This window comes from Macrobrachium rosenbergii, chromosome 4 (assembly GCF_040412425.1).
Source record: "Macrobrachium rosenbergii isolate ZJJX-2024 chromosome 4, ASM4041242v1, whole genome shotgun sequence".
Taxonomy (NCBI): Eukaryota; Metazoa; Arthropoda; class Malacostraca; order Decapoda; family Palaemonidae; genus Macrobrachium; species Macrobrachium rosenbergii.
Window position 1 is genome coordinate 178,320 of NC_089744.1, and position 24,569 is coordinate 202,888.

Below are 24,569 nucleotides of genomic sequence, written 5' to 3' on the forward strand. Positions count from 1 at the left end.
TCACGCATTTGCAGGTTTCTCTGTGGAACATATCTAGCCATTATTCGCGGAAAATTCGCCCATTCACAGTATTTTTCACTAAGAAATATTCACTAATTACTGTATTTTCATATAATTTTCATGAATAAATGCACTTTTTGTGATAAAACTATTAAAATACTCATGTATATGCATTTTTACAGGGTTTTTCTGTGTTTAACCTATCAAAATGGGCAGTTCTAAGTGTTTTTAGAGGGGTTTTAAGTATTTGCGGATTTTAGCTATTTGCGGGGGGGTGTGGGACGCATCCCCCGCGAATACGGGGGTTCACTGTATTCCAGAATAAGAGGCAACTCACATGGAACACCTGCCTAATGAACCATGTTTACCCATTGGTTGGTGACCTGGTATGCCACGAAAGTAAGTCCCCTACCTCCCGACACCAGCAACCTCCTGCATGTCGCTCTCTCATCCCCAGATGACATGTCTGTTATGGGATGGTCTGTGAGGATGTTCATCCCTAGATCTAGCCAAGAGATAGCCAGCAGAGACACCATCTCTACAGACTAACACATTTGACTTTGCAATGTTAAAAGGGAAGCCCTCCTTATGGAGTCTCTTGTAGAAGAGCATGTTCATCAACAAGAAGACTGACCCATTCAACTGCAGAGCAGCAGCCTCTGCAACCTCCACAGTATAAAACCTCGCTGGAGTGAAAGTGGCATGGGGAGAAATTTGCTCAATTTGGAGGCAAGCAAACTCCCTGACCCCAGATCAGAGCATTGGCAATCCCCTTCCCCAAAGACTCTATGGGCTAATAGACACTCAAGTAACCTGATCAATAGCCACACCTCTAAGGTGCTGCCCAAGGCTAGTTCCATAAACAAAACCTTAGGCAGGTACGAATCTGAGGTTGCCTCTACAAGATTACTGTGCAAACAAATGAGCGGAATAACCTCCAGAAAACACTGCTCCAGCTTAGTCTGAAGGGTTTCTGGAAGAGAAGACACATCAGGACCCAAAAGTTCCCTAAAGGCATGAGCTACCTCCTCTCCCGGAGAAGAGACTTTACTAGATTTCTACTCCTGATCCCATCCAGCACCAGACGAGCTTCTTGACTGAGACTGACTGAGAAGGAAGAAGAGATCCTAAAAGTTTGCATTCTGAATGGAATTCAGACCTTGATCCTGACACCCCTCTGTGCCTAAAGTCAGTCACAACTGAGTAAAATGACAGAGGGGAAGAGTGGGAGGTTGTACCACCTCTCTCACACACCTTACACCCATGAGAGGTGGAAGAGATCAAAGGAATCTCTCCACTGAGCAAGAATGAGAAGAGGGTGCAGGATCCCCTCTATGTCTCCCAAAGGTGAGGGTGAACATGAGGTAGGACCAATCCTGTTGCTCGACCATGCATAATTCAGAGACTGTGCACTGCCAAGAGAGTAAAGTTTCCAAATGCCTGCCCATTTGCAAATAAAGTGAGCTGCTTGGGGGGAGAGCTACCACAGGCTGCAACCTGCACCTGGTCTACAGGCTGTTACAGGGGAAGCAAGGGGGACATGCACAGCCATCCTGACATGAACCCAAAAGCACAGGGATAGGCAGCAAGGGGGTGGGCTTCATGTCCTGCCTGAGGTATGATAATCACCATATGATGTCCTGCCTGAGGTATGATAATCACCATATGGTGAGCAGGCATCTCTGCTATCCTGTGGAAGAGCAAGCAGAAATCCTCCTGAACCTATTATGCGAGGCCATGGACTTCCCTTTCTTCTTCCTCATGCAGAGAAGAGTGTTCAGGGGCATGTAGGAGAAGGATGAAGAGCTAGAAAACAACAAAAATGACAGTGAGGAAGAATGCTAGAACACTTCTTACTTTTCTTCTTGGACGTCTTACTTGCCTTCAACTCCGTAGGACTGGTTAAGTCTGGAGCAGGAGAGGTCACAACACCTACAGAGCCAGCTAACAATGAGGCAATTGCCACTGGAGGATCACCTGAAGTCATGAGAACTGCAGAAGCAGCAGCATGCACATTGGTGGTTGATTCTTCAACCTTCCTTTCAGCCGGTGCATCCTGAAAAGCAGCAAAGAATAGATTACCTAGAAAACTAAGTTAGGCCAGATTTTACACAGATATTTGAAGGAAGACCTTACATAGATATTCAAAGGAAGACATCTCCCTACAGGCTTTCTTATCTGAACAGGTTAGTAAGACTTAAGGGAGCTAACTCTTCCAGGAGGGGAAGCTCAAAATGTAGGTGGAAGAGGGATGGTAACTGGTGGCAGAAAGGACCCAAAGGGATTTAGTGGTGTCACCAGTTTTAACCCCCTGAAGAACCCAACAAAATCTTCCTAAATCTCTTCATCCCTTTGCTGTACTTTTCCCACAGGTGAGGGCCAAGAGGCCCATATTTCATGGAGCAGGGATCAAATACAATCCCTGCCCCAGCAATAAACACAAATCTCATGTGGGTCTACCAATATCGGACACATGAAATGGCCAAAAGGTTGCCCACAGCCCTCCCAACTGGCATTGGTCATGTTTCAGTTCAATCTAGAGAAAAACAAATTTACCAGACAGAAAAAATCAGAATAAATGCATAGGACACATAAAGGAGGTGAAAGGAAACAATGATAGCAAGCTACCAATCCACATCCAAGAATCCAGCAAGCACACAGGGATGAGGGAGCAGAAGCTCCCTCTGTCATCTCATGATGGCAGCCAAAGAAAGAGCGAAGTGGCAAGAGGGAGGCAAGTGAGGAGTTACCATGTCTTACACCCACTCTCCACTAGTTAACTACTGTATCTTGTTGGCAAGATTCAACAGCCAGTACAGCTTGTGCTGAAGGATACTCTTAAGATAAAAGGCACTGGTTGTATCCCTATAGGAATAAAGTTTTTATATGCACATGAACAAACACAATTTCTGAAGTAAAAACACGGAATAGCATATCTATTAATAAAAATGCTGGACATAAATCATTACAAACATTTGTTTTTTTCAGTTGGCCAAATTTCACATATCAACTTCCATGAATTCAGAATGAGCCGACTTTCAAAAACAGAACAAGAATACTTACACTAACGGGAAAACAATAAAAGGTGTAGCATACAGCAACTGCTCCTGAAGTGTAGGAGGGAAGTAATAAAAGTAAAATACAACAGCAGCTACCAAGTAGAAAACAATGGAGTACAGAACAAGGCTTCCAACGAGCCTCTTCTGCCTCTGTTGGGTGTGGATGTGGTATTCCTCAATTTCCAACACATCCTGCGTAAGGAATGAAAAAGAAGTTAATAGATACAGTATTCTCTTAGCCTCTTTGGCAAAAACAATTTAATAACAGTAATTTGATAGCAAAGTTATATTACAAAACGTGAAAATAACAGGATTTACAAAATTTATTTCTGTGACAGGAATAAGTAATGTGAGGTATTTTCTATTTTATAATCCCCAGAAATACTTCAACCCCTAACTGTTTCATAATCTTTAAAAATTCGTTACCAACCACAGACAAGGGCAATGCAATCAGCCAGCATTATAAGGAAATAAAACTCCAGGAATATGAGGTAAATTATTGTTCCACAGCACCTGGGCACCATTAGTACTCTAATTTCCATTTAAAAATATGAAAAAATATAGTAAACTGGCACTGACTACAACATCAATGTTATTAAAATCAGAAGCCTTAGGCTATTTACAGGGGTCAGCTAGAGTATCATTTTAAGTACTTCCACAATAGCAGTTTATACAATCATATTCTGAGTAATCTTTTAGGTATTATGGTAAAGACTGAAAAAACTAAAGACAATACAGTTGTCAAAACCCTTAAAAATGCCGTAATCCATTAAACCCTATTCACAGCATTATATAAACACACCTAGAACATAATTTTTATAAGTGTAAATGTAACGCTAAACATGCAAAAACACAACACGAGAAATTGTTACAAGAGTCAGTAACAGTAGTGAATTATGATTATAAAAAGTTTATCATCAAATGGCTGCCAAACTGCCACACAGAGATAGGTCAAACTGGGAACTGACTTTAATGCCTACAGATTCAACAATGTAGTCTGCAGCACATACTGTCACCCAAAAAGTCCTACACCAGTACTCTTAAAAAATGAGATGCTCTCCATTAGCTCTACTGTACTCCATCCCATTATTGCCACTAATAAACCCTCACTCCAATGGTTTTATGCCCAATGTCTGATTTCACAGTGTAAAATTGTACCTGATGCCTCCCACTCCTGTCTCAGCCATGTCAATATGTCCTATACAAATATGACATTTTCATAATAAAATTAAGTTTCATATACAGGCAGTTCCCGGTTAACGGCGATCCAGTATTACGGCACTTGTCTAGCAACAAAAATTGGCAATTTTTTGCACCGAAAATCGACGACTTCTGCTTATTGGCGCTGATAATTGGGTACTGGCGCCAATACATACCTAACAGAGGCGCCAGTAACTGAAAATCGGCACTTTTTGGCGTCGATAAGCCCCGAATTTTGCCAAAAAAGTGCGCGATTTTCGGTTAGGTTATCATCACACCCTCAGAACAGAACCCTGTCGATAACCGAGGACTGCCTGTATACTTACCTAGTAATTACATAGCTAACGTTTCTAACACACGAGGCAATGCTTTTAAAAATATGTGGTAGTACTTCTGTTTTTGTGTAGATGACAGGCCTCATATCGGGGGAACATGGGAAACAACCTGGCAAGTAAGCACAACTTGTTTGCGCCCTTATGACCATATGAGGGGAGGCGGGCAGTCCCTGATTCTGTAATTACTTAGGAAGTATATATGAAACTTAACTTTATTATGAAAAACCACAAATTTTGAAAGTAAATTGTATTTTTCCTAACTATACAAACCTGAGGTCCTTTAATTATTTAATTACTTTCAGCGTAGGCTGGAAACAGCCGGTAAACTCTTCAGCAAGGTGGTTAGGCAGTAACTACCTCCAGGTAGGCGGGAATACCCGCCTGCCTGGATGTAAACATTCCAGTTTGCCTTTCAGTCCAGGTTCAGATTGAGGGGTGGCATGAGGTGGGCATAATATGTAATGTAAAGGACCTCAGGTTTGTATAGTTAGGAAAAATACAATTTACTTCTAAAAATTGTGATTTGTTCTGACACGATATACAAACCATCAGTCCTTTATATTAGGAAGACTCACTGGTTGTGGGGAGGAATCTGAGTGTGTCTCCTGAACTGACTGGAGTTCTGCAGATCTGGGCTACTCCTCCTGGTCGAAAGAGCTAGGAGGAGCACCGTGCCTCTGACATATTGATCAGAGTGTAGGAAATGCAAGATCAAATGTCAGACACTGGACCTTTTCGCATGAGTGAGGAAACGTAACTCATACAAAATAGGCTGGAAGAATCTAGAGTCAGAGGCAGTAAGGAAAAGCTGAAATAGGGTTCCCTTACTGCCAATCTCTCCTTTCTCCCCTTCCTAGAGGAAGGAGTGGAATTGCTTCTATAATTCTAGAATAAAAATAGAATGGGTGCTCGACGTGTAGTCTTACCACATCAGCGCCAGATTCAGCAATTATTGGTTCGAGTCCTATTCTCATCCCAAAGGAGAAGTAGGAGGATGGGGAAGGAGGAGGAAGAGAGGTCAGTCACTCTCAGTATCCTTCTCACTTCCAGACCCAACACCTTAGGCGAGATGCTACTAGTCCTCTTGAAGGAGCTAGGTTAGAAAACACAACTTGTTGAGCAGCCACCACAGGGCCAAGGAAAAAAGGTTCCAAGGACCTGTGGGCATGACAACAGGAAGACAAGTGTGTGGTCTATGAGGCCATGTCTTGCTTCCAGGCCGACATAAACTTCCGGAATGCGAGGGATGGACCAAGCCATTGACTTCGTGAGCTCTCGGGTGGAAAGCATCCGTATCGTCGTCGTCAGCTGCCAAGTACCTCCTTCGATCGCTTCAATATATGCCGATGGATTCGGAGTCCACTTAAGACATCTGAGAAGGAGTCAAGGTATTGATCCCATTCACCAGTTCTTCCATCTTCTATGCCAAGGGCGGAGCAAGATGAAAGATGGTCCTAAGAGGGCACATCTCTATCCGGTGACTCTCGTAAGGGCGCGTGCAGAGCAAAAGACAGGAACCCTAAATGAGAGTTGCATGCCACCCAGGGAACAGTTCCCTGGGACAGCCAGACCAAAGAAGCTTCTTATCTGTAGCTAAATCTCGACTAAGGAGAAAAAGGCTACTTCAGATAGAAGACTAGGTCACAAAGGCCTACATTCTTCACAAATGAAAGGGAGAGAAGCAACCCTTGGCGGAGAAGACAAGGAAGTCCAGACTTGAGGAGCAACTCTAACCCAAGAAGTAGTTCTGTCAACGACACCCACCAGCAAAGATGGATCCAGTCACTGGGACAGTGTTGCAGACGACTTCAAGAGATATCCAGCTATATCCATTGCCATTCAGCTAGAAAGCCTATGTTTGCAAGGAAAGCTGGAAGGTCTCTCAGTCCTGAACACACAGGGATGTACTGCCTGAAGAACCGCTTCTTGTGTAGCTGCTACAGGAGGTTGGGTCAAGCAGAACTCTTCTCAATGCCTCAGCTATCAGGTCGGGCGAAAGTCGAAGTCTTCCAGCATTTGTCTGTAACTCGGGATGAGCAATGCTTGTGAACCCATAGCGAAACAGACAAATACGAAGGGAAAAATGTAGATATCAAATTTTTCCCCAAAAAGACAGCATGCCTCACCGTAGCGGCCCCTGGGTCTGGTATGAAGGAGTGAGAAAAACTACCGACTTGTTGTGCAGGGAGGCAACAGAAAGATGGTATGGATTTCTCAGTCAAGCAGTCTCTTCATGAATCCTCGTGAAGAAAAGAGTGAGCAGCACGTTCCGTCCCCATCACTCAAACCCGAGGCCAAGCTCACCTACAATACATCCCCACCAGGAATGCATCTAGTTAACTGAGCTGTCGAGTGCGCTATAGAACACTCGAGCACCTGCAAATGTCGACAGATGAAACAGGAGGATAAAACGATTACCTCTCGTTTGTCAACAAATGCCACTACTGTGGTTTTGTTGTTCAACGAAAGCACTGAGTGTCGCAAAACTCATCCTGAATTCTCGGACAGCCAAAAGGCTGCCCTGAGCCTAGGACAGTTATGAAAAGGTACTACAGTAATCGTCTCGGTCACACACCTTCAAGACAGTCACCGGTATGCGCCTATTCCTCAATCGGTGAATTCGTAAGTAGACACACGATGTGAGTGGAATATGCAAGCATATTCGAAGGTTCCTTCAATCAAGCATTAGCCTAACTCTTTCCTCATAATTTGAAGAGGAAAGAAGGACAGAGGAATGGAAGCAGACCTCCATTTTCCACCATGGGAAAGCTTCTGCAAGATGACAGGATACTGAGACAATTAGCTCTAGCCGGGCTGGCATTTCCCGAATCGAGGGCACGGGAGAGGAAGCGAGATGGAAGTTCGATGAAAAGAATTGCCGAGGCCTAAGGGAAATGGATATTTCTCCTGAAGGGATCCATTCCCAGGTCTCGGCAATGTCGCTGCCAGCTCCAGGGACTCGATAAGTATAATTTCATCCAAGTATCAGCAGTAGGAGAACTTCTTTCCGGTCAATACTTCTTTCCCTTCTTCTCTCCTCCCATATGGGAAAGAGGGTGGAAAGAGACACAGTTACATGCGCTTTCCTAGAATGAAAGAAGAGGACTATGTGTTCTGCAATCTTCTTCAAAAGCCTGGGACTTCTTAGCTAAGGAGTTGAGGGGGGGCTGGCTTGAACTCGAGGTCGAGTCGAGATGACTAAGACCCAAAGGTCTTGGCCGTTGTCCAAAGGACAAGGCAGTGCCCTGGTATGAACCTTGAATACTGAGGTATCTCGTAAATCTCTGAAAGAGAAAGGCAGAACCAAGTAAAGGTTCATTCCTAAGGGTTGAGCCAACTTGGGACTTACGATACTGGAGATCCGGATTGGGAAGAAGTCCTTCTTCTTAGCACCAGAATTGCCCACAAAACTGCAATCGGCAAGACCCTTCGAGGCAAGAAGAATTGACATTCTGTTGAGGCAGGGGAGAAGCTTGGTGTCTCGCCCCAAATGAACTCCGAAGAAAAGAATTCATCAGGTCAAGAACGCTTTCCGAAGCCAGGACCGAAGTGGTCCCCAACACTCTCGGCCCCTTGGGAACTGCAAGGGTTGCAAGTGATGAAGATTATTCACTGATGGAGCCGCGGTCCCGTCCTAGGGATCCTCGCACCGATGAATCGGCGCAAAGTTCTCCAAAAACACGAGGGCGATTGCAACTTGAAGAGGAAGACCCTCACTGTTTCCAAAGCATGAAACTCCTATACCTCTCCCCTTGGAGGGAGACCTTGACAGATCCCATGAAACCCTCCTCGGCTACCTGGTTATACTACAAGAGAATCGGGGGACCGACACCCAAAGCATGCCAGGCAGCCGAACTCCAAAGATAAGTTCGTCGGAGCTCTCTCTGTCCGTCTAGCGCCTCTCGGAACAACCGAGAGGAGAAGAGAACAGGTGAGGAGAAAGAGTACCCCTACCTGTCCTGCCAGTAAGATAAGCAGGAGAGGTGGACCGTGAGCGATAATCAACCGAAGGAGATTACTGCCACATGGGGGAAGAAGAGCGCTTGTGCCATGGTAAAACGCTTTCCTGGGAAGAGCAAAAAGTTCACTCGAACATAGCCGAGAACCCGAATCGGAAAAAACTGAGTAGGGCCAAGTCGAGCCGCACCGAAACGAGCCCAGGGCTGAGCCGAGCCGAGCCAATCACGCGAAAACAATCGGAACTGGGCAGGGCGGAACTCATCTGCCATGAACTATTGCTAGTTTCCCGAACTCTAAACTCCTTCGAGGCTGAGGCCCCTTGAGAAGAAGGTTCAAAGGGGAATTCTATGTCTGCTACCTGGCGTCTCGGCACCCAGACACTTGGGTGTCTCAGCACTTTTCTCTCGTCCTGTGCCTCTCATCAGGAGAGCGCTCATGATTCACAGAATTCGAGCTACCCAAGAGACTCCCAAAAATCGGGAGCGGCTGCTTTTAGTTTCCTAAGAGATCGAAAGAGCCAAGCACAGAACCAGTCTTAAACGAAGACTTCCTAGACTGGTGACGAGGATGTTGCCTCATGAGGCCGCGCTCTTGTGGACCCCGAATCGACAGACCCCACAGGAGAATGCGAATCGATTCCCGCCCCGGAAAAGAGTCAGTCCCTTAGAAGTCCCACAGGATTGAGACACCAGGCTGGGAACCCGACCGAGCACTAGCAAGCACTCGGAGTGCTTGTGGTGCTGGTGAGAAGGGCTGAGACACCTGAGTGCCTTGGCCCTTTCTCTCGCACTGCTCCCAAACTGGGCTGAGGAAAATCTCTCCAGGCCAGATCGGGATAGCTGATATTCCATAGAATCTTGAGCACTCGGAGCGGCTCGCGAACGAGCACCCAAAGCAGCGGAACCTCTATGACTGGGAATGGGATGGAAAGCCAAAATCTGGGTGCCCACGGCTTCCAAAACACAAAACCCAGGGGTATGCATATCGGTTTTCTAATCTGAAGGTTGGAAAGAGCCAACGAGAGACCCACTGCCTCCTCGGAAGGAGACAGTCCCTAGACGTCTAAGGGCATCAAGGGGAAGAAGCAGCCTTCCTCTCCTTCGGCCGATGGAGGTCTGTCCGATTCCTGGGACCCCCTTGGACCTCAGGAGAGGAGGGAAGACGCAGCAGAAGACGAAATCGAAGATAAGATGAAGATGGCGGCTACTTCCACAGGGCGACTTCCTTCACCTCTACTCCGACATCTTCTACAGGATGGTGGACACGAAACATCGTAACCTCCAGGGTAGTCAGGCAGGAACACAACGGAAGCTGCCCAGGACACCACCACCAGCAGAAGCAGCAGGCATGATCAGGACAGCTGATGCAAGAGCTTGAGGAGCGGTTTGGAAGGCAGGAGCCACTGCACAGCCAGGAACATCACTTCCACAAGGCGACTTCCTTAATCTCCATGCCGACATCTTCTACAGGATGGCGGACATCGTAACCTCCAGGGCAGCTGGCAGGAACACAGCGGAAGCGGCCCCGGGCACGATCGCCAGAAGAAGCAACAGGCATGATCAGGACAGCTGATGCAGGAGCTACTGCAACAGCCAGGAACGTCATTTCCACAAGGCGACTTCCTTCACCTTCACGCCGACATCTTCTACAGGGTGGCAGACATCGTAATCTCTAGGGCAGCTGGCAGGAACACAATGGAAGCGGCCCCAGGCACGACTACTAGGAGAAGCAGCAGGCAGGATCGGGACAGTCGATGCAGGAGCTACGTTAGCGGTTCGGAAGGCAGGAGCTACTGCAACGGACAGAAATGCCACATGAAAGTCACCAGCAGCGACATGAATGATCAGGGCGGCTGCGGCAGGAGACCAGGAAGAGAAGCCCAGAGACTGCCAGCGAGTTAACAAGAGCATCACACAGGGAACAGCAGGAGCAGATGGACCACAGATACGCCAGAGGCAGTGCAACAGCATACATGAAGACCAGCAATGATAGCGATCGATCCACATCGGCGGGAACAGTGCCAGAACAATCCCAACGTGGAAATATGTCATCTAACCAGGTACTGTGGTCAATCCCAAAGCAACCCTAAATGAACATCGGGACTCCTTCATGCGAGATATCCCTTGAGATATCCAGCCAACTACTGCTGTGTCTGCGATGCTCACTGTCAACCTGATGATTAGTAGAGGGAGATTCCTCTCGCTACAAGGGGAACTGCCCTACCCAGCAAGAGGAGGTACCCTAGAAGAGGTCGCCGGACCACCAGCCCCCCACCCTCACGGTCTTCGCCCAACGAGCGAGCGAAGAGGGCGAATGAGAGAGATCTCTACCAAAGGAGAGATAAGGAAGAACCTACAGGGAGAGAGAAGGACAGGGGGGAGGCCAACAAGGGCGCCGTGGAAGCAGAGCGTATACCGACGACGCCAGCAACCCCCCCACAGCAACTCTAAGCGCAGGCGGCGAAAACAACACTCAGCACAAGTAGGAAGGAAGTAGTCATGCCCTTTGTACAAGGAGGGCGGGAGCCCATGATGGGAAGCAAAATCTTACGTCCTGATCAATGTACAGGAGCGAAGATATTACGTCCCAATCTAATATCTCTGAACGTACAGGGGAAAGCCTTCATTATCTAAATAAAGGGCTACTGGAAGAGAAGCATTACCACTCGGTTACGCCTCTCTAAATATGCCCCTTGGCCATCAAACCCAAGACTCAGATGCAGGGGAACAATGGCTTATGCAAGGTTATCACAAATCTTGGGTTTGTATTAATAAATATCAAACACACAATATATATAGAAAATACATTAAGATCCCACCGGGATAATAAGAGCTTAACGACAGTCAGGCAGAGCGATCTGAAACCACGTCTGCAACGCATGACAGCCGAAAGCAAACTGGAATGTTTACATCCAGGCAGGCGGGTATTCCCACCTACCTGGCGGTAGTTACTGCCTAACCATCTTGCTCAACAGTTTAACAGCCGTTTCCAGCCTACGCTGAAAGTAATTCCTAATGTAAAGGACTGACGGTTTGTATATCGTGTCGGAACAACTGGAATGTTTACATCCGGACAGGCAGGTATTCCCGCCTACCTGCCAGTAGTTACTGCCTAACCAACTTGTTCGCCATAAGTAATTCCTAATGTACATGGTTTGTATATCGTGTCGGAACAAAAACAATTCACAGCAATATCATGACTATAAGACTCACTTTCCTGAGGTAAATGCAACAAAACACTATATAGTACAAGCACTTTGAAAAATACAAAGATCTTTGCAGTGTAGTACTTACTTTCTGTATTTGTTCAAGTACTTCTTTAGTAGACTGCTTTTTCTGAAACAAAAAAAAAAGGCAATATATATTTACAACCTATCTGACAACAGTTATCATAATTTAAAACTACTACTTACTGAGCCTACTACCTACATTTTTCAAGTTACCCATATCCATTTTGTGGGGAATTTCAAGAGGAGGCAAACGCCTTGATTCAAAGAATACCAGCAAGATCAAACTGATACATAATTTAGTTCTTTACAAACAAACTTTATCAATTTTTAATGTACTTTACTGCACTTTCATATACAAAAATATGCATTAATTATGGCCTTTGTTCAGATGAATGATTTTTAATGTACTTTACTGCACTTTCATATACAAAAATATGCATTAATTATGGCCTTTGTTCAGATGAATGATTTTTAATGTACTTTACTGCACTTTCATATACAAAAATATGCATTAATTATGGCCTTTGTTCAGGTGAATGATTTTTAATGTACTTTACTGCACTTTCATATACAAAAATATGCATTAATTATGGCCTTTGTTCAGATGAATGATTTTTAATGTACTTTACTGCACTTTCATATACAAAAATATGCATTAATTATGGCCTTTGTTCAGATGAACGTCAACATAAATCAAAATGGTAAAAATCAGGATAATAGTTTGATACTGATGATATAAGGCACAGCAATTAAACCATGTCTTAGATATCTAAGTCAAGATGATGGGATCACTCACTGCCTCACGTCACCTCGTTTGTAAAGATATGCCTCTTAGAATTGCTACAGCATTACTGTGGCTGCCATCTTCATATCTAAACACTTCCCACACTAACAGCCCTAGCCTCACCACTGCACAACACCAATACACATCAGCATCATGATTCCCATTCTTATTGTAGTGCAAAAACTTTATGCTTCTTCAACACAACGAAAACAAAGTTTAGCCATGCTTCATGAACTATCCGCCTTTGGATCCTCTAATTCTGTCACTGATAGACATGCTTGGCTCCAGACACAAACATATTAAAAAAAGTTTAATACAACTGACCAAATAAAGTTATAATCGCTGAGGGTCTACAATACCTCAATATGTTACAATTTGGTTGCAAGCCAAAAACACATCATATAGTCAAAAGAATAAGGATTTGCCATAGAATAAAGTGCAGAGCTGGAGATGTTGACAGTGTGAGTGACTACAAATAATGAGGTTTCTATTTAGTACAGGGCGTGCTGGATCAAAGTACACTGAGGTTCATCCAACACCAACACTTAAAAAGTGTCTGGAAGCCGTGCATGTTTTTATCACACAAGCATACAGTATATACTAGGAAATATATTTATCAAATAATTTTAGCCTCATCAGTTATCTATAAGTTGGTTACATAATTTGGAGGCCCTTCTGTACTTCTCATGCTTAGTGTGGATCCAGAAGCATGTATCCTACTATGTATGTAATACTATGCGTATAAACCTCAGTATGTGATGTATTTGCATCAAAGCAACATCTTGTCAGTCAGTATCTTTCTGGATCTGGAAAAGTAATGCGGCAACCAATAATATATGGCATTTTCTGGCATAAATGACTAAGTTGAGAGAAGAATTAGCACTTCTACAGATGTCGTTTTGAAGTACTGTACCGAACATTTCAGGTTTAATAAATGTTTAAGCTTTTGAGTACTAAGTGATATATTAAGAGGAGCGAATCCTACAAGGGTTAAAAGTTTTGCACTGACCATTGAGAGCATTACATAGGCTATTCCTGAGGGCCCACTGTATCCTTTATATGATGATTTTCCTTTATCTTTAGTTGCTAAGGTGAGGCAAATAAGGAATTCATGTGGTGTCATAAGTCGCACTGTTATGATTAAGCGTTTAGCTGTGTTAAGAGCCTGCTCAAGTGAAATTTTAAAAAAACATTATTCATTTATAAAGTTAATAATGAAACATATTTGACTTTGCATATTTTCCATACATAATTTTTGTTCATTGCTGCAAAACCTGTTTCACTGACATATGGTCAGTGAAGGCATTTAAAAGGACAGCTAAATAAAAAACAACAATGATGGTCACCTCAAGCAGCCACTGTTACAAGACAGTCTGGATATAGCTAAAGTGGAACAAATCTCCCCACGAAGGCCAAGAGGTCTTTGCCATTGCATGGTGGACGAGACGGTCATTGTCATCCAGTCTCTGACAATCCACTTGCTCCCTAACGAAGAGAGAAGTGGAAGCCAGCAACAGTCCATTCCTCAGGGTCAAGACTGCCTCAGGACCAACAAACTTGGAGACACAGGAGAGAACTACATTTCTCCTTATAAGTGTCAAGTTTGCCCACAGGTTACCTGTCTGGTGGGCTAGGTAGGTGACAGTCCTACCTCCAGACAGGAACAGCCTGTTCAGGTTAGCCACTTCCTCATTGGTGTGCGACGAAGAGGAAGTGATAACCTTGGCTACGGTGGTGGACCAATGGTCTGGCCAAAAGACTGTCTGAAACAGTGCCATGGCAGTCGTTTCCAAGGTCGCCAACTCCTGGTGCAAGAGGGAAATGCCCTCTGCACAGAGCTGCTCCAACGACAGACACGTACCAAGACAAACTAAGTCCGAGTAAACCTGTGCTGTCGGAAATGACCTCTCCAAGGGCTGGTAGAATTTCTTCTGATGAGAGAGGTGGAGGAAGCAGCTTGAACAAGTGGCTGGCACGAAGTGAATTCTCCCTCCTAGAGACGAGAGAACTCACCTGACTCAGGACAGACTCGGCAAGCTTCGACTACGGCAGCTCAATCGATGTTGAGGATTCCTTACGGGGTCCGGCCGGTGCTTCGAGGCCCGAAGGAACAACCTCATCAGCAGCCAAGGTCTCTTCCCTAAGATTGTTGTACTAACAAGTCAGTTTAACAATCTCAAGGTGTGACCTCTGCAGCTCAGGGGTGTCCACGTCCTTGGGGAGAGGGCCATCCGGCCCTTTCAAGTCGTGGTCTTCCTGAGTTGCTCTCTTTGAAGGTGAGAGACCCTCCTCAGAACCCCATGTCCCCTCTCTGACACCCAAGCATACATCTGTTCTGGTTTTAAGATCGAACTGGGAGTGTATGAAGGGCTGCGATGAGAGGCCAAATCCTGATCGTCAACCCGAGTCCTGTTCGTCCTAAGGTTCCTGGTATACCCCCAGGAGGTTGAAGGGACAGGTGAGAGGGGCCTAGCACCCTTCATGGACCTGCTGGAGGCCGAAGTCTTGGCAAGAGAGGAAGGCCATGAATGACTGTCAACCGACGGTGATGATCGATGCATGGGACTGGGAAACCTCCCATCACACAAAGGTGAACAGGAATTGTCCCTGGGTGAGCGCACATGCTCTCGTGAATGCGTGTGGAAACTATCCTGAGAAGGGTAAATCCACTGACACGAATGAGAGCGAGAATTGCCCACAGGAGAACGATCTCAGGCGAGAGCGTGGGCTGTCTTAACAACATGCAGGGCTCTTCTTCGAGGCCGGGGTCTCTAAGCATGAAGAAGAGTGGAAGGGGGACCTCCTCCATGCTCTGTCTGGCGTGCGACCTCTATGGTCAGCATCGCTGACGCGGGACCCAGTCCTCCAATTATCCAAGGAGCAGCTCGTGGAAGCCACGTCTCGGGTCGGAGATTTGGGGGTGGGGGCAGCGCCTGCACACTCCACACCCACATTCTCTCTAGAAGCCGTGTCCCGGTCCGGGGAAAGTGGACGCTTTCCACAGCTGCACAGGTCCGCTGGAACCCAGGCAGAAAAACCTTAAGCGGCACGGGTCAAGAAGACCTGTGTAGGCAGATCGTCCGGGGCACAGGAGTGTGCCGCGGACAACGTTGCCACACTGGGATCCGTGATGGGGATGAGCCACCAGGACAGAACCTTGGAGCCCTGTGCAGAAGGTTCTTTACCAGACATGAGAGATGTCTGTTGTCTGGTACCAGTGCCCTGGGTGTCGGTGTATGTGAGAGATCCAAGTACACGGACTTGGCTTGTGGAAGCCGCGTCATGGCTGAACTGAGCATGCGCTACTTCTGCGCCTCAGATGTCCGGGGATACCCAAGACACAGGTTCTCTGTCCGGAGAGCTGTATGGAGATCCTCGTGCTTCTTCCGTAGACAATAACATGTTGTGAGAGGGCCAACGGGCCTTCTTACGGTCTAGAACAGTCGCCTTTTCCTTCTTTGGGTCTGTCTGCATAACAGGACCCTTAGAAGAAGGGGAGGAGGCGCAGGCAGATGAAGAAGATACTGACGATAACAACGAAGGCAAAGGGGGTCTCTTCTTTGATGTCCTCTTGCGGTCACGTTCGTACATCTTCAACAATTCATTTAGGAGAAGATCCTTAGTGTCAGGAAACATCGGAGGGTGCATCAACGTTAATAGGACAGGATGACTAACCGAAGGCACAATGAAAGTACTGTAGTCATGGTGACCTTGGACCCCGTAAGTGAAACCGTAATTCCAGTTACTGACGAAGCAGAGACAGGAGGCATATTGGAGGTACGAAGGTGAGTGATCAAGCCCCGCACCAATGGCTCCCCAGGAATATCTAGGGATGGCCAGAGGTTCCTAAGATCTTGAAAAATCTTCCCGATCTCTCCCAGACCTGTAAAAGACAGGTTATCAGGGGCTGCCTTCCTTTGTCCAGGGGTAGAATGCTCCCCCACCCTCAGCAAACAGAGGAAGTTCTCAAGAGGTTGTGATCGGCCTCCACCCTCTCACGCTAACCACCCATTGCCGAAGCAACAGGGGAATGTGGGGGAGTGACCTCTTCCCTAGAAGAGGTAGCAGACAAGGGGAGTCGCATGGGTAGCAGACAAGGGGAGTCGCATGGGAAGAGACAAGGAGCTATCCGGCATCCTCGGAGGGGTATGGGCAACCCTCCTGGATTTTCTCTTTCCAGTGAACCGCATCATCCACTGCTCCAGAGACCAAACACGACACTCAGAACAAGGATCAGACATAGAGCATACGAGTTTGCGACATTTTGTGCAAACGGTGTGTGGGTCTACATCAAAGGATAAAAGAAAGCAGTTGCATCACCACTTCCCAATATTGTCGCTCATTAGTACCACGGAATGTCCCATCACTCGATCCCGGAACTCTTGGAGGGCCAGAAAGGCCGCCTTGAGTTCTAGGATGTTGATGTGAAGGCACTTGTCGTCTCGGTGCCACACTCCCGAAGTCAGCAACTCTTCCAGGTGTGCGCCCCATCCCTCGGTCGATGTGTCCAAGAACAGAAGCATATCCAGAGGGGGAGTATGCAGGGAAACTCCCATCAAGAAGTTCCTGTTGTCTGTCCACCAGCGAAGGTCCTCCCTCCCCTCCTCGGAAAGAGGGATGAGGAAGGACTGGGGGTCTTGGGGCTTGGACCAATACTCCTTTAGTCCCCACTGAAGAGAACGCAGGTGAAGACGCCCATGAGGTATTAGCTTCTCCAAAGATGACAGGTGACCGATGACGACTTGCCTTTGCCGGGCTGGCTGCTCCTTTCGTGACAGGAACAGTTGTGCTGCCTGCCTGAACTTGCTGATACAAGAGTCCAAGGGAAAGACTTTCACTGCCACCGTGTCTATCAGCATGCCCAGGTACTTTATCCTCTGCTTGGGTGTGAGATCTGACTTCTCGAGATTTACCATGATCCCTACATCCCGACAAAACTCAAGGAGCCGATCTCTGTCCTGTAGCAACTGCGAGTGAGAGCCTGCCAGGACTAGCCAGTCGTCAAGATACCTCAGTAGACGTATCCCGTGCGAGTGGGCCCAAGCTGACATGAGAGAGAAGACTCTCGTGAACACCTGGGGAGCGGTTGAGAGCCCAAAACAAAGTGCCCTGAACTGGAAGACCATCTCCCCGAGGACAAAGTGGAGGTACTTGCGAGAGGACAGATGAATGGGTATTTGAAAATACGCATCCTTCAGGTCCACCAAAGTAAGAAGTCGTTCTCCCTGATGGAGGCCAGCACGGATTGCGCTGTTTCCATCGTGAACCGAGTCTGGCGAACGAAACGGTTCAGGAGAGAGAGGTCTATGACCGGTCTCCATCCCCCTGAGGCTTTCTTCACGAGAAAGACACAGCTGTAAAAGCCTGGGGACTGATCCACCACGACTTCTACAGCACCCTTGCTCAGCATGGCTTGCACTTCTTGCTGTAGTGTGGTGTCCTTCGATGATCCTGGAACGTAGGTTTGGAGATGGACCGGAGAGTAGGTGAGGGGAGGCCGAGACTCGAAGGGTAGTAGATATCCCTCCCGAAGGACATCCACTATCCAGGTCTCGGCTCCGTGTCGCTGCCATGTTGCCCAATGGCTCGACAGGCAACACCCCACCTTCGGCAGCTTTTGGGGAGGAACGCTGCCCCTAGCGTTTCCCCTTATTCTTCTTCCCTTTGCCCCCTTTACCGGCTTGGAAAGTGGGCTGAAAAGGGCGAGAAGGACCCCCCTTCTCGAGGAAGAAGAAGGCTGGGTGTTTCTTCGGGACCCCTTTGAAGACTGGGAATTTTTAGGGGCCGAGGAAGTGCCAGCCTGGCCCGAAGACCTGGCCGCAGTGGGATGAGAAGACCCAGAGGTCTTGGCCACTGCCTGGTGGACAAGCCAGTCGCTGTCATCGGCCCGGCGTTTGTCTACCGCGGCATCCACCAGCTCTCTTGGGAAGAGAGAGGAGGAACCCAGCAACGGTCCATTCCTAAGGGCGATTGCTGATTCAGGACCTACAGACCTGGAGAAGCGAGAGAGAACGGTGTCTCTTCGCTTCAGAACCAGGTTTGCCCACAGGTTCGCAGTCTGGTGGGCGAGGTAGGAAATAGGTGGAGTCCTCCCGAGGTACTGAAGCGCCCGAGGAAGAAGCTACCCTCGATGCTGTGAAGGACCACAGATCGAGCCAGGAGACTGCTTGGAAGGCCGCCATGGCGGTGGCTTTCAGGGTTGCAGCTTCTTGCTGGGAGAGGGAGATACTCTCACCAGTAAGTTGTTGCAACGTCAGACCTGGATCCAGACGAGTCAGGTCCGGGTCAACCTGCTTGGTCAGCAATGCCCCTCCAACTGGAGTATAGAAGCGCTTCTGGCGAGGCAGAGGAGAGGTAAAGAAGCTTGTCCGAGCGGCTCGAACGAAGTGAGCTGTCTTGCCCAGACACAAGAGTGTTCACTTGGTCAAGGACCCCCTCGGCAAGAGTGGACCATGGTAGCCCCACCGAAGCCTTGGGTTCCTTCTTAGGTCCCCAAAAGGATTCGAGGGGCGACGGATGATCCACAGAAGAAGCCGAGGTCATTGTGCTGACGAATCAGCACGATAACCTCTGCAAAAGTCCTCTGTATCTCAGGAGTGTCCGCATCCTGGGGCAGAGGACCCTCGAGTCCTTCCAGGGTGTGTTCCTCCTGATCTACTCTCCCTGCAGGAGGGAAAACCTCAGCAGACCCCTGTGATACTTCCTGGACCACGCGGGCGTAAGACTGGTCGAGCCAAGGACCGAGCCAGGTTCGTACGCCCACTAGGTAGAACTCTGGGGAAAAACTCGCCAGAGTTCTTCCTGTCCAGCTCACGCCCCCTGGAAGAAGCCGAAGGGGCGGAGGGGACAGGCGAGGAGGATCGGGCGCTCCCACTGGCTTTGCTGGCAGAACCAACAGAGGCAGCAGGCAGGGAGCGGTCACCAACCCGCGGTGGTGACGGCAGCCCGGGTCGAGGAGACTGCTTTCGCCTAGGAGAAGCAATCTCCCGAGGAGAGCGGAGCGGCTCGCGCGAGCCGAGCTGCTCGCTCGCCTCCCCCGAGCCAGGCTGGTCGCGCAGACGTGGCTGGGGGCTGGGAGGAGTCCAGCTCACGGCTGGCTGGCGCGAGCTTGCACTGTCCTCTGGGCGCACCCCAGTCTTCTTCGAGGCCGTAGCCTCTCGGGAAGACTGAGCAGGGAACCTCTTCTCCACCTCTCGCATTCGGCCCCTTGGCGCTATCCCGAGAACCTGACTTGGCACTCACAGGAGTGCCAGCAGGAAGAGCTGGGGCACCTGCATGCCCGGGCTCCTTCTCTCACCCCACGCCCTGGTCCGTACGGCGAGAAGTTTCTCCCGTATCAAACTGAGGTACCCGGTTCTCCTTGGGGACCCAGGTACTCGGAGCAACTCGTGAACGAGTGTCCGATGCGGACTTGCTGGCCTTCGAAGCAGGAGGTTTCTTAGGCACAGCGGGGGGTGCAGACCTTGGTCTGCATGCCCTAGCTCCTGATGTGACTGACCCAGAGGCCAGGGCAGCAGTTCTGTGATCTGAGGATCGGGAAGAGCCAACAAGAGATTCCACTGCCTTCCCTGTGGAAGGAGACAGACCCTTAGACGCCTCGGTGCGAGGCTTCTTGGGGGAGGCAGGCTTCTTCTTCGGCTGCGAAGCCCCGGAAGGAGAAGCAGAAGAGGCAGCAGACGAAGACGATGATGAAGATGAAGTCGAAGATGACGACACCTGCCTAGACCACCTCCTCTTCTTCACCATCTGCCTCAGGATCGCTGTTAGGTCCCCAAACCAGGCGGGTGCAGTCGAAGACTCAGGAACAGCAGGAGGGGCTGTAGCAGAAGGCACATCCCAGGAAGAGACTGCGGAGTTCGGGCCAGCACTTACCTGGGTGGGAGCAACCGCGTGTTGGCCAGGAACAAAAGTGGGCGGGGCCGGGAATGCAGGCGCCGCCCCTCCCACGTGGGTAGTTATGCCAGGCCGCGCCAGAGTCGATGGAATGGGGAGAGGACCAGACGAAGGGCTGGGCTAGATCATGAAGCGAGGAACTGCAGTCGTAGACAAGCCAGGGTCAGCAACGGGGCCAGCGACAGTCACATACGGGAAGGATGACGTCACCATGTAGGCGGGGCCTGCTTGCGTGAATGGGGCCAGGAAGCCACGAGGCAGCGGTACCGCGTGTTGCACGGCAGGGAAGCTGAGACCTGGGTATCCAGGTGTGAAGCTATCGATACCGGGAGCTGCGCGAACCTGGACATGGTGACGGATGTTGTAGTGGCTGTCGTTGCCGAGTGAGTAGTCACTGGAGTGGAGAGATGAGTGCCAGTCCCTCCAGTGATGTGCCAGGTAGGCCCAGGTGTAGCCAGGTTGAAGCCGAGTCCATAGCCTGGCTATCCGGCCCGAGACCTGAAGCAAAAGTCGGGTTAGTTCAGGAAGCCTCTACCCATTCTGGAGGAAAAAATTCCCTCCAGAACGGGAAGAGACCTCCGAGAGGATGTCCCGGTCCAACTCCCCCACGCCCTTCCACAAGCGATGAAACAAAAGAGGAAGGGGAGGGGGAGTCCTCACCCGAGGGAGATGGAGCAAGAAGGGGAAGCTCGCTGGGAGGGAGAAACGAACCCGACACATTCGCCACCAACGGAGTCGTCGGGGGTGTGTTTCCCTCGGACGACTCCTTGGTAGGCTTACGAGGGTAATGTCTCCTCCCCTTGAACTTCCTCCATTGCTTGGGGGACCAAGAGCGACACTCACTACAGGGAGCGTTGCGCGAACACACACGCCCCCTGCAAGATGGGCAGAGAGCGTGTGGGCCCACGTCGAAGCTAGATCGAAAAGAGTTACATTTCTTCCCTCCCACCCCGGGACATACACGCTGGGGATAGGAAGGCTTAGTTGGTTTGTCCATGATGCAAGATAAACAAAAAAAGTAAGAGTTCCCACCAATTTGATGAAAAAAAAAAAAAAAAAAAGCAGTCAGGCAGATAGCAACAAAGAACAATGTCCGTGCGCTACGATGGCCGAAAGCAAATTGGAATGTTTATATCCAGGCAGGCGGTACTCCTGCCTCCCGGACAGTAGTTAACTGCCTAACCACCTTGTTTGAAGTTCAACGGCCGTTCCCAGCCTACACCTGAAAGTAATCCCTAATGTAAAGGACCAAGGGTTTGTATATTGTGTTGGAACAAATACAGTTTCAGTCCAGGTAAGGACCCAACATCCTATGTAAGATTAAGGTAAAATGTATCCCTGTAACTGTCAGTGCTACATTTTCATGCTTTATATATCTTTTAACAATTTTGATGGTAAACAAGGAGGCAATTATTATTCTTTTTAACTAGTTAGCCTACGTGAGATTTAGGTAATGCTGCAGAATAGTTGCCCAAATGTTATGTTATGCTCTATGTCATGTTTGAGAGTAAAAAACAGGGTAGATCTAAGTAGTAGCTCCGCAGCGGCGATTTCCTTCTAACTTTACTTTTCCTACAGTTTTTGGTTGCTAATTACAGATTTACCTTCAATTTTTATTGCACGAATGTAATTAACCTGTAATTAACCCCCGAAGTCCATCCAACAAGGGGTTTCCATACGCGATCTTCACGAGCCAGAGCACGGGTACGTCTGTTTCGAACGGTTCATATCCCGTCCGGCAAGTGCAATAACTTGTTAACATACTAAACACCAAGAATGGACATTCCGTTTGGCCGACAACAAACAAACGCACCGCCAGTATCAGAACCCCTAAAAGTGTAGAAAAAAGTTTCCAAGGTAAAAACAGGCGCGGAGCTAATACTTAGAATGACCAAAAACAGGGCAAGGCAACCACTGCCCATCCCACATCCCTTTGGGGTCACATCAAGACACAGCACCCTAAATAGGTTAGGTTACAGGATGACCTCTACTGCACTGCGACCAAGACTCATGCATTTTCTACCTCCTCTGATTGGTGGTGCGTTGCACTTTGTTTTCGTTTCCCCCCCCCCCCAAAACCCCACAGTCTACTGCTGGGGTCCCCCATAATTGTTGGATACTGGGCTTACGTAGAGTAAAACCGAACACGGACAGTTTGCAACACTTATAAAAGGTATAAACAAGAGCTGACCATTCAAAAAATGGTCAGCTCATGTTTATACCTTTATAAGTGTTGCAAACTGTCCGTGTTCAAAAACATGGGCTAGGCCTAGGCTACGGGTCATGTTTTAGGCTTACAATCAGAATCATTCATAACAACGCCAAGGGCAATGACTTGCAGGCGAAATAAAGGTTCGAATCTGTCCAAATACCAGCGCAAGACGCAATCGACTGTCTGGAGGCCATTCAATTCACGAGCTTCAGCAGCCTAGGCTAGATAGTCATTCGAGTGATGACGGCCCGGCAGACACGACTAAAGCCTCCTGATGCTCGACATCCAACTACAAGTCGAACAAGGCGTTCACTACACATCCGGGCGAAGTCGCAGCCGTAAGTATCCAGGCGCAGACAGACGGCCTGTGCAAGTACGGTCGTCCTAACTGTTGCACGTCATGTGCTCATATTGGCAGCAAAATGGAGCCATTCGCCCTTAATCGACACTCGCGCCCACCCCCTCGACAACCCCGTCGACGCCCGTCACCTCCCGGGCCGTAACTCACCCGAAATCTCGAGATAATGAGGCCCATATCGTCTGTCCAACTTTATATTTCCTCTCATTCTCAGGCGGGGATCGTCACCTCCATGTAAAAATTTCAGTCTGCGGCCGTGGTCAAAACAAAGCCCCTGGTTGGTCCACAGAACAGGGGTCCGCAAGTATCCCGCTCGCTGATTGGTCCGGGCGCCTACCGGACTAGTCTTCTCGCCCCCGATTGGCCAAGGCCGTGCATGGCCGATGTGGCTGAAACAAGCGGAGAATTCAACTTTCTTGACTTTCACTTGGGGGAGGGGGGAGGAATTTAGAGGTGTGATCGTTTTGTAATGGAGAAGCCCCTTGTCATTTCGTGCATTCGCTCCTAGACGTTGCAAATAACGCGTGTATAGACCTATAAAAGGATTTTCGGGGGAGGCAACTGGCACTTGCTCTCGTACGGCCAAAGTAAGCGCTCCAGCTGTTGACGCCAGGAACTTACAGGAAAATTTACGAAAACCTCCGGTCGCCGTTACGTAACAACATTCCTCCTGCTATTAACTGAGTGAGTTCTTCTGCTCTTGAATGACTTCGTCATCGAAGGAGACTTCAGTCACAGGAGACCTATCGATTGGTACTAATTATATGGTGTTACTTAGCAACGCAGAAAATACCTGTCGGTGACGTCATCAGGGCTCACGATGAAGAGCTTAAAAAGGGTGTTGGTTGGCCGTGAGCCAGAGACCTGAAGATGATAGGCCGAAGGGAAAAGTGATCTGCTATCATCCGACGTAAATATTCGGGGTCCGTAAAACTATACGTCCGGAGAGATTCTACTATAGTTTCCTTTGTATTATGAATATATTTACCACGGGATCGCTCCTATCCGTCTATGCAATTATTTGCATAATTATTATTCGGTTCTTTAATATTAACTTCAACGAGCATGAACATTGTTCTAGATGCGCAATACACTTACTGTAGGTTGGTAGTAAAGTCTGAAGAACCAACACACGCCTGTTATTTCTATATATAGGCTACGTTATCACACTTTCGTTGGTATATTCACAGGCCTGTACCGAGGCGGGTGGTCGAACGACCCCCCACCCCCCAAATTTCTGGACGTCCATATTTTCTGTGAAAATTCTGTTAACCAAAGTAAGTACTTTGAATAACATCTGATCGGGTACAAGGGCATAGACCGCATACTCAGTTTTTCTTCCTAATATAACTAAAATAACATTTTCCAGTATTTCATCTCGTAATACACATATACATGTGTGTGTGTGTGTTTATGCATGTAGAATCTACTGGTCACCTTTTACCAGATACATATGTAATTGTAATAGCTACAACGCCCTCCTAACTTCTCGAATTCATATTTCTTGCACTTGGATCTTAAGGCTTTATAGTGACGAGC

General features: G+C 48.3%; 1 protein-coding gene across 1 annotated transcript in view; it reads right to left on the reverse strand.

The window, feature by feature from the left end:
* The window catches only part of LOC136836389 (endoplasmic reticulum junction formation protein lunapark-A-like), a 209,044-nt gene that overhangs the window by 63,258 nt on the left and 121,217 nt on the right, over window positions 1–24,569 (reverse strand). Inside the window, exons 3-4 of the mRNA XM_067100586.1 lie at window positions 11,848–11,889; window positions 3,064–3,251 (exon numbers count right to left, since the gene is read on the reverse strand). Of these exons, the coding sequence (XP_066956687.1) occupies window positions 3,064–3,251; window positions 11,848–11,889 (230 nt within the window). The remainder of the gene's footprint in view (window positions 1–3,063; window positions 3,252–11,847; window positions 11,890–24,569) is intronic.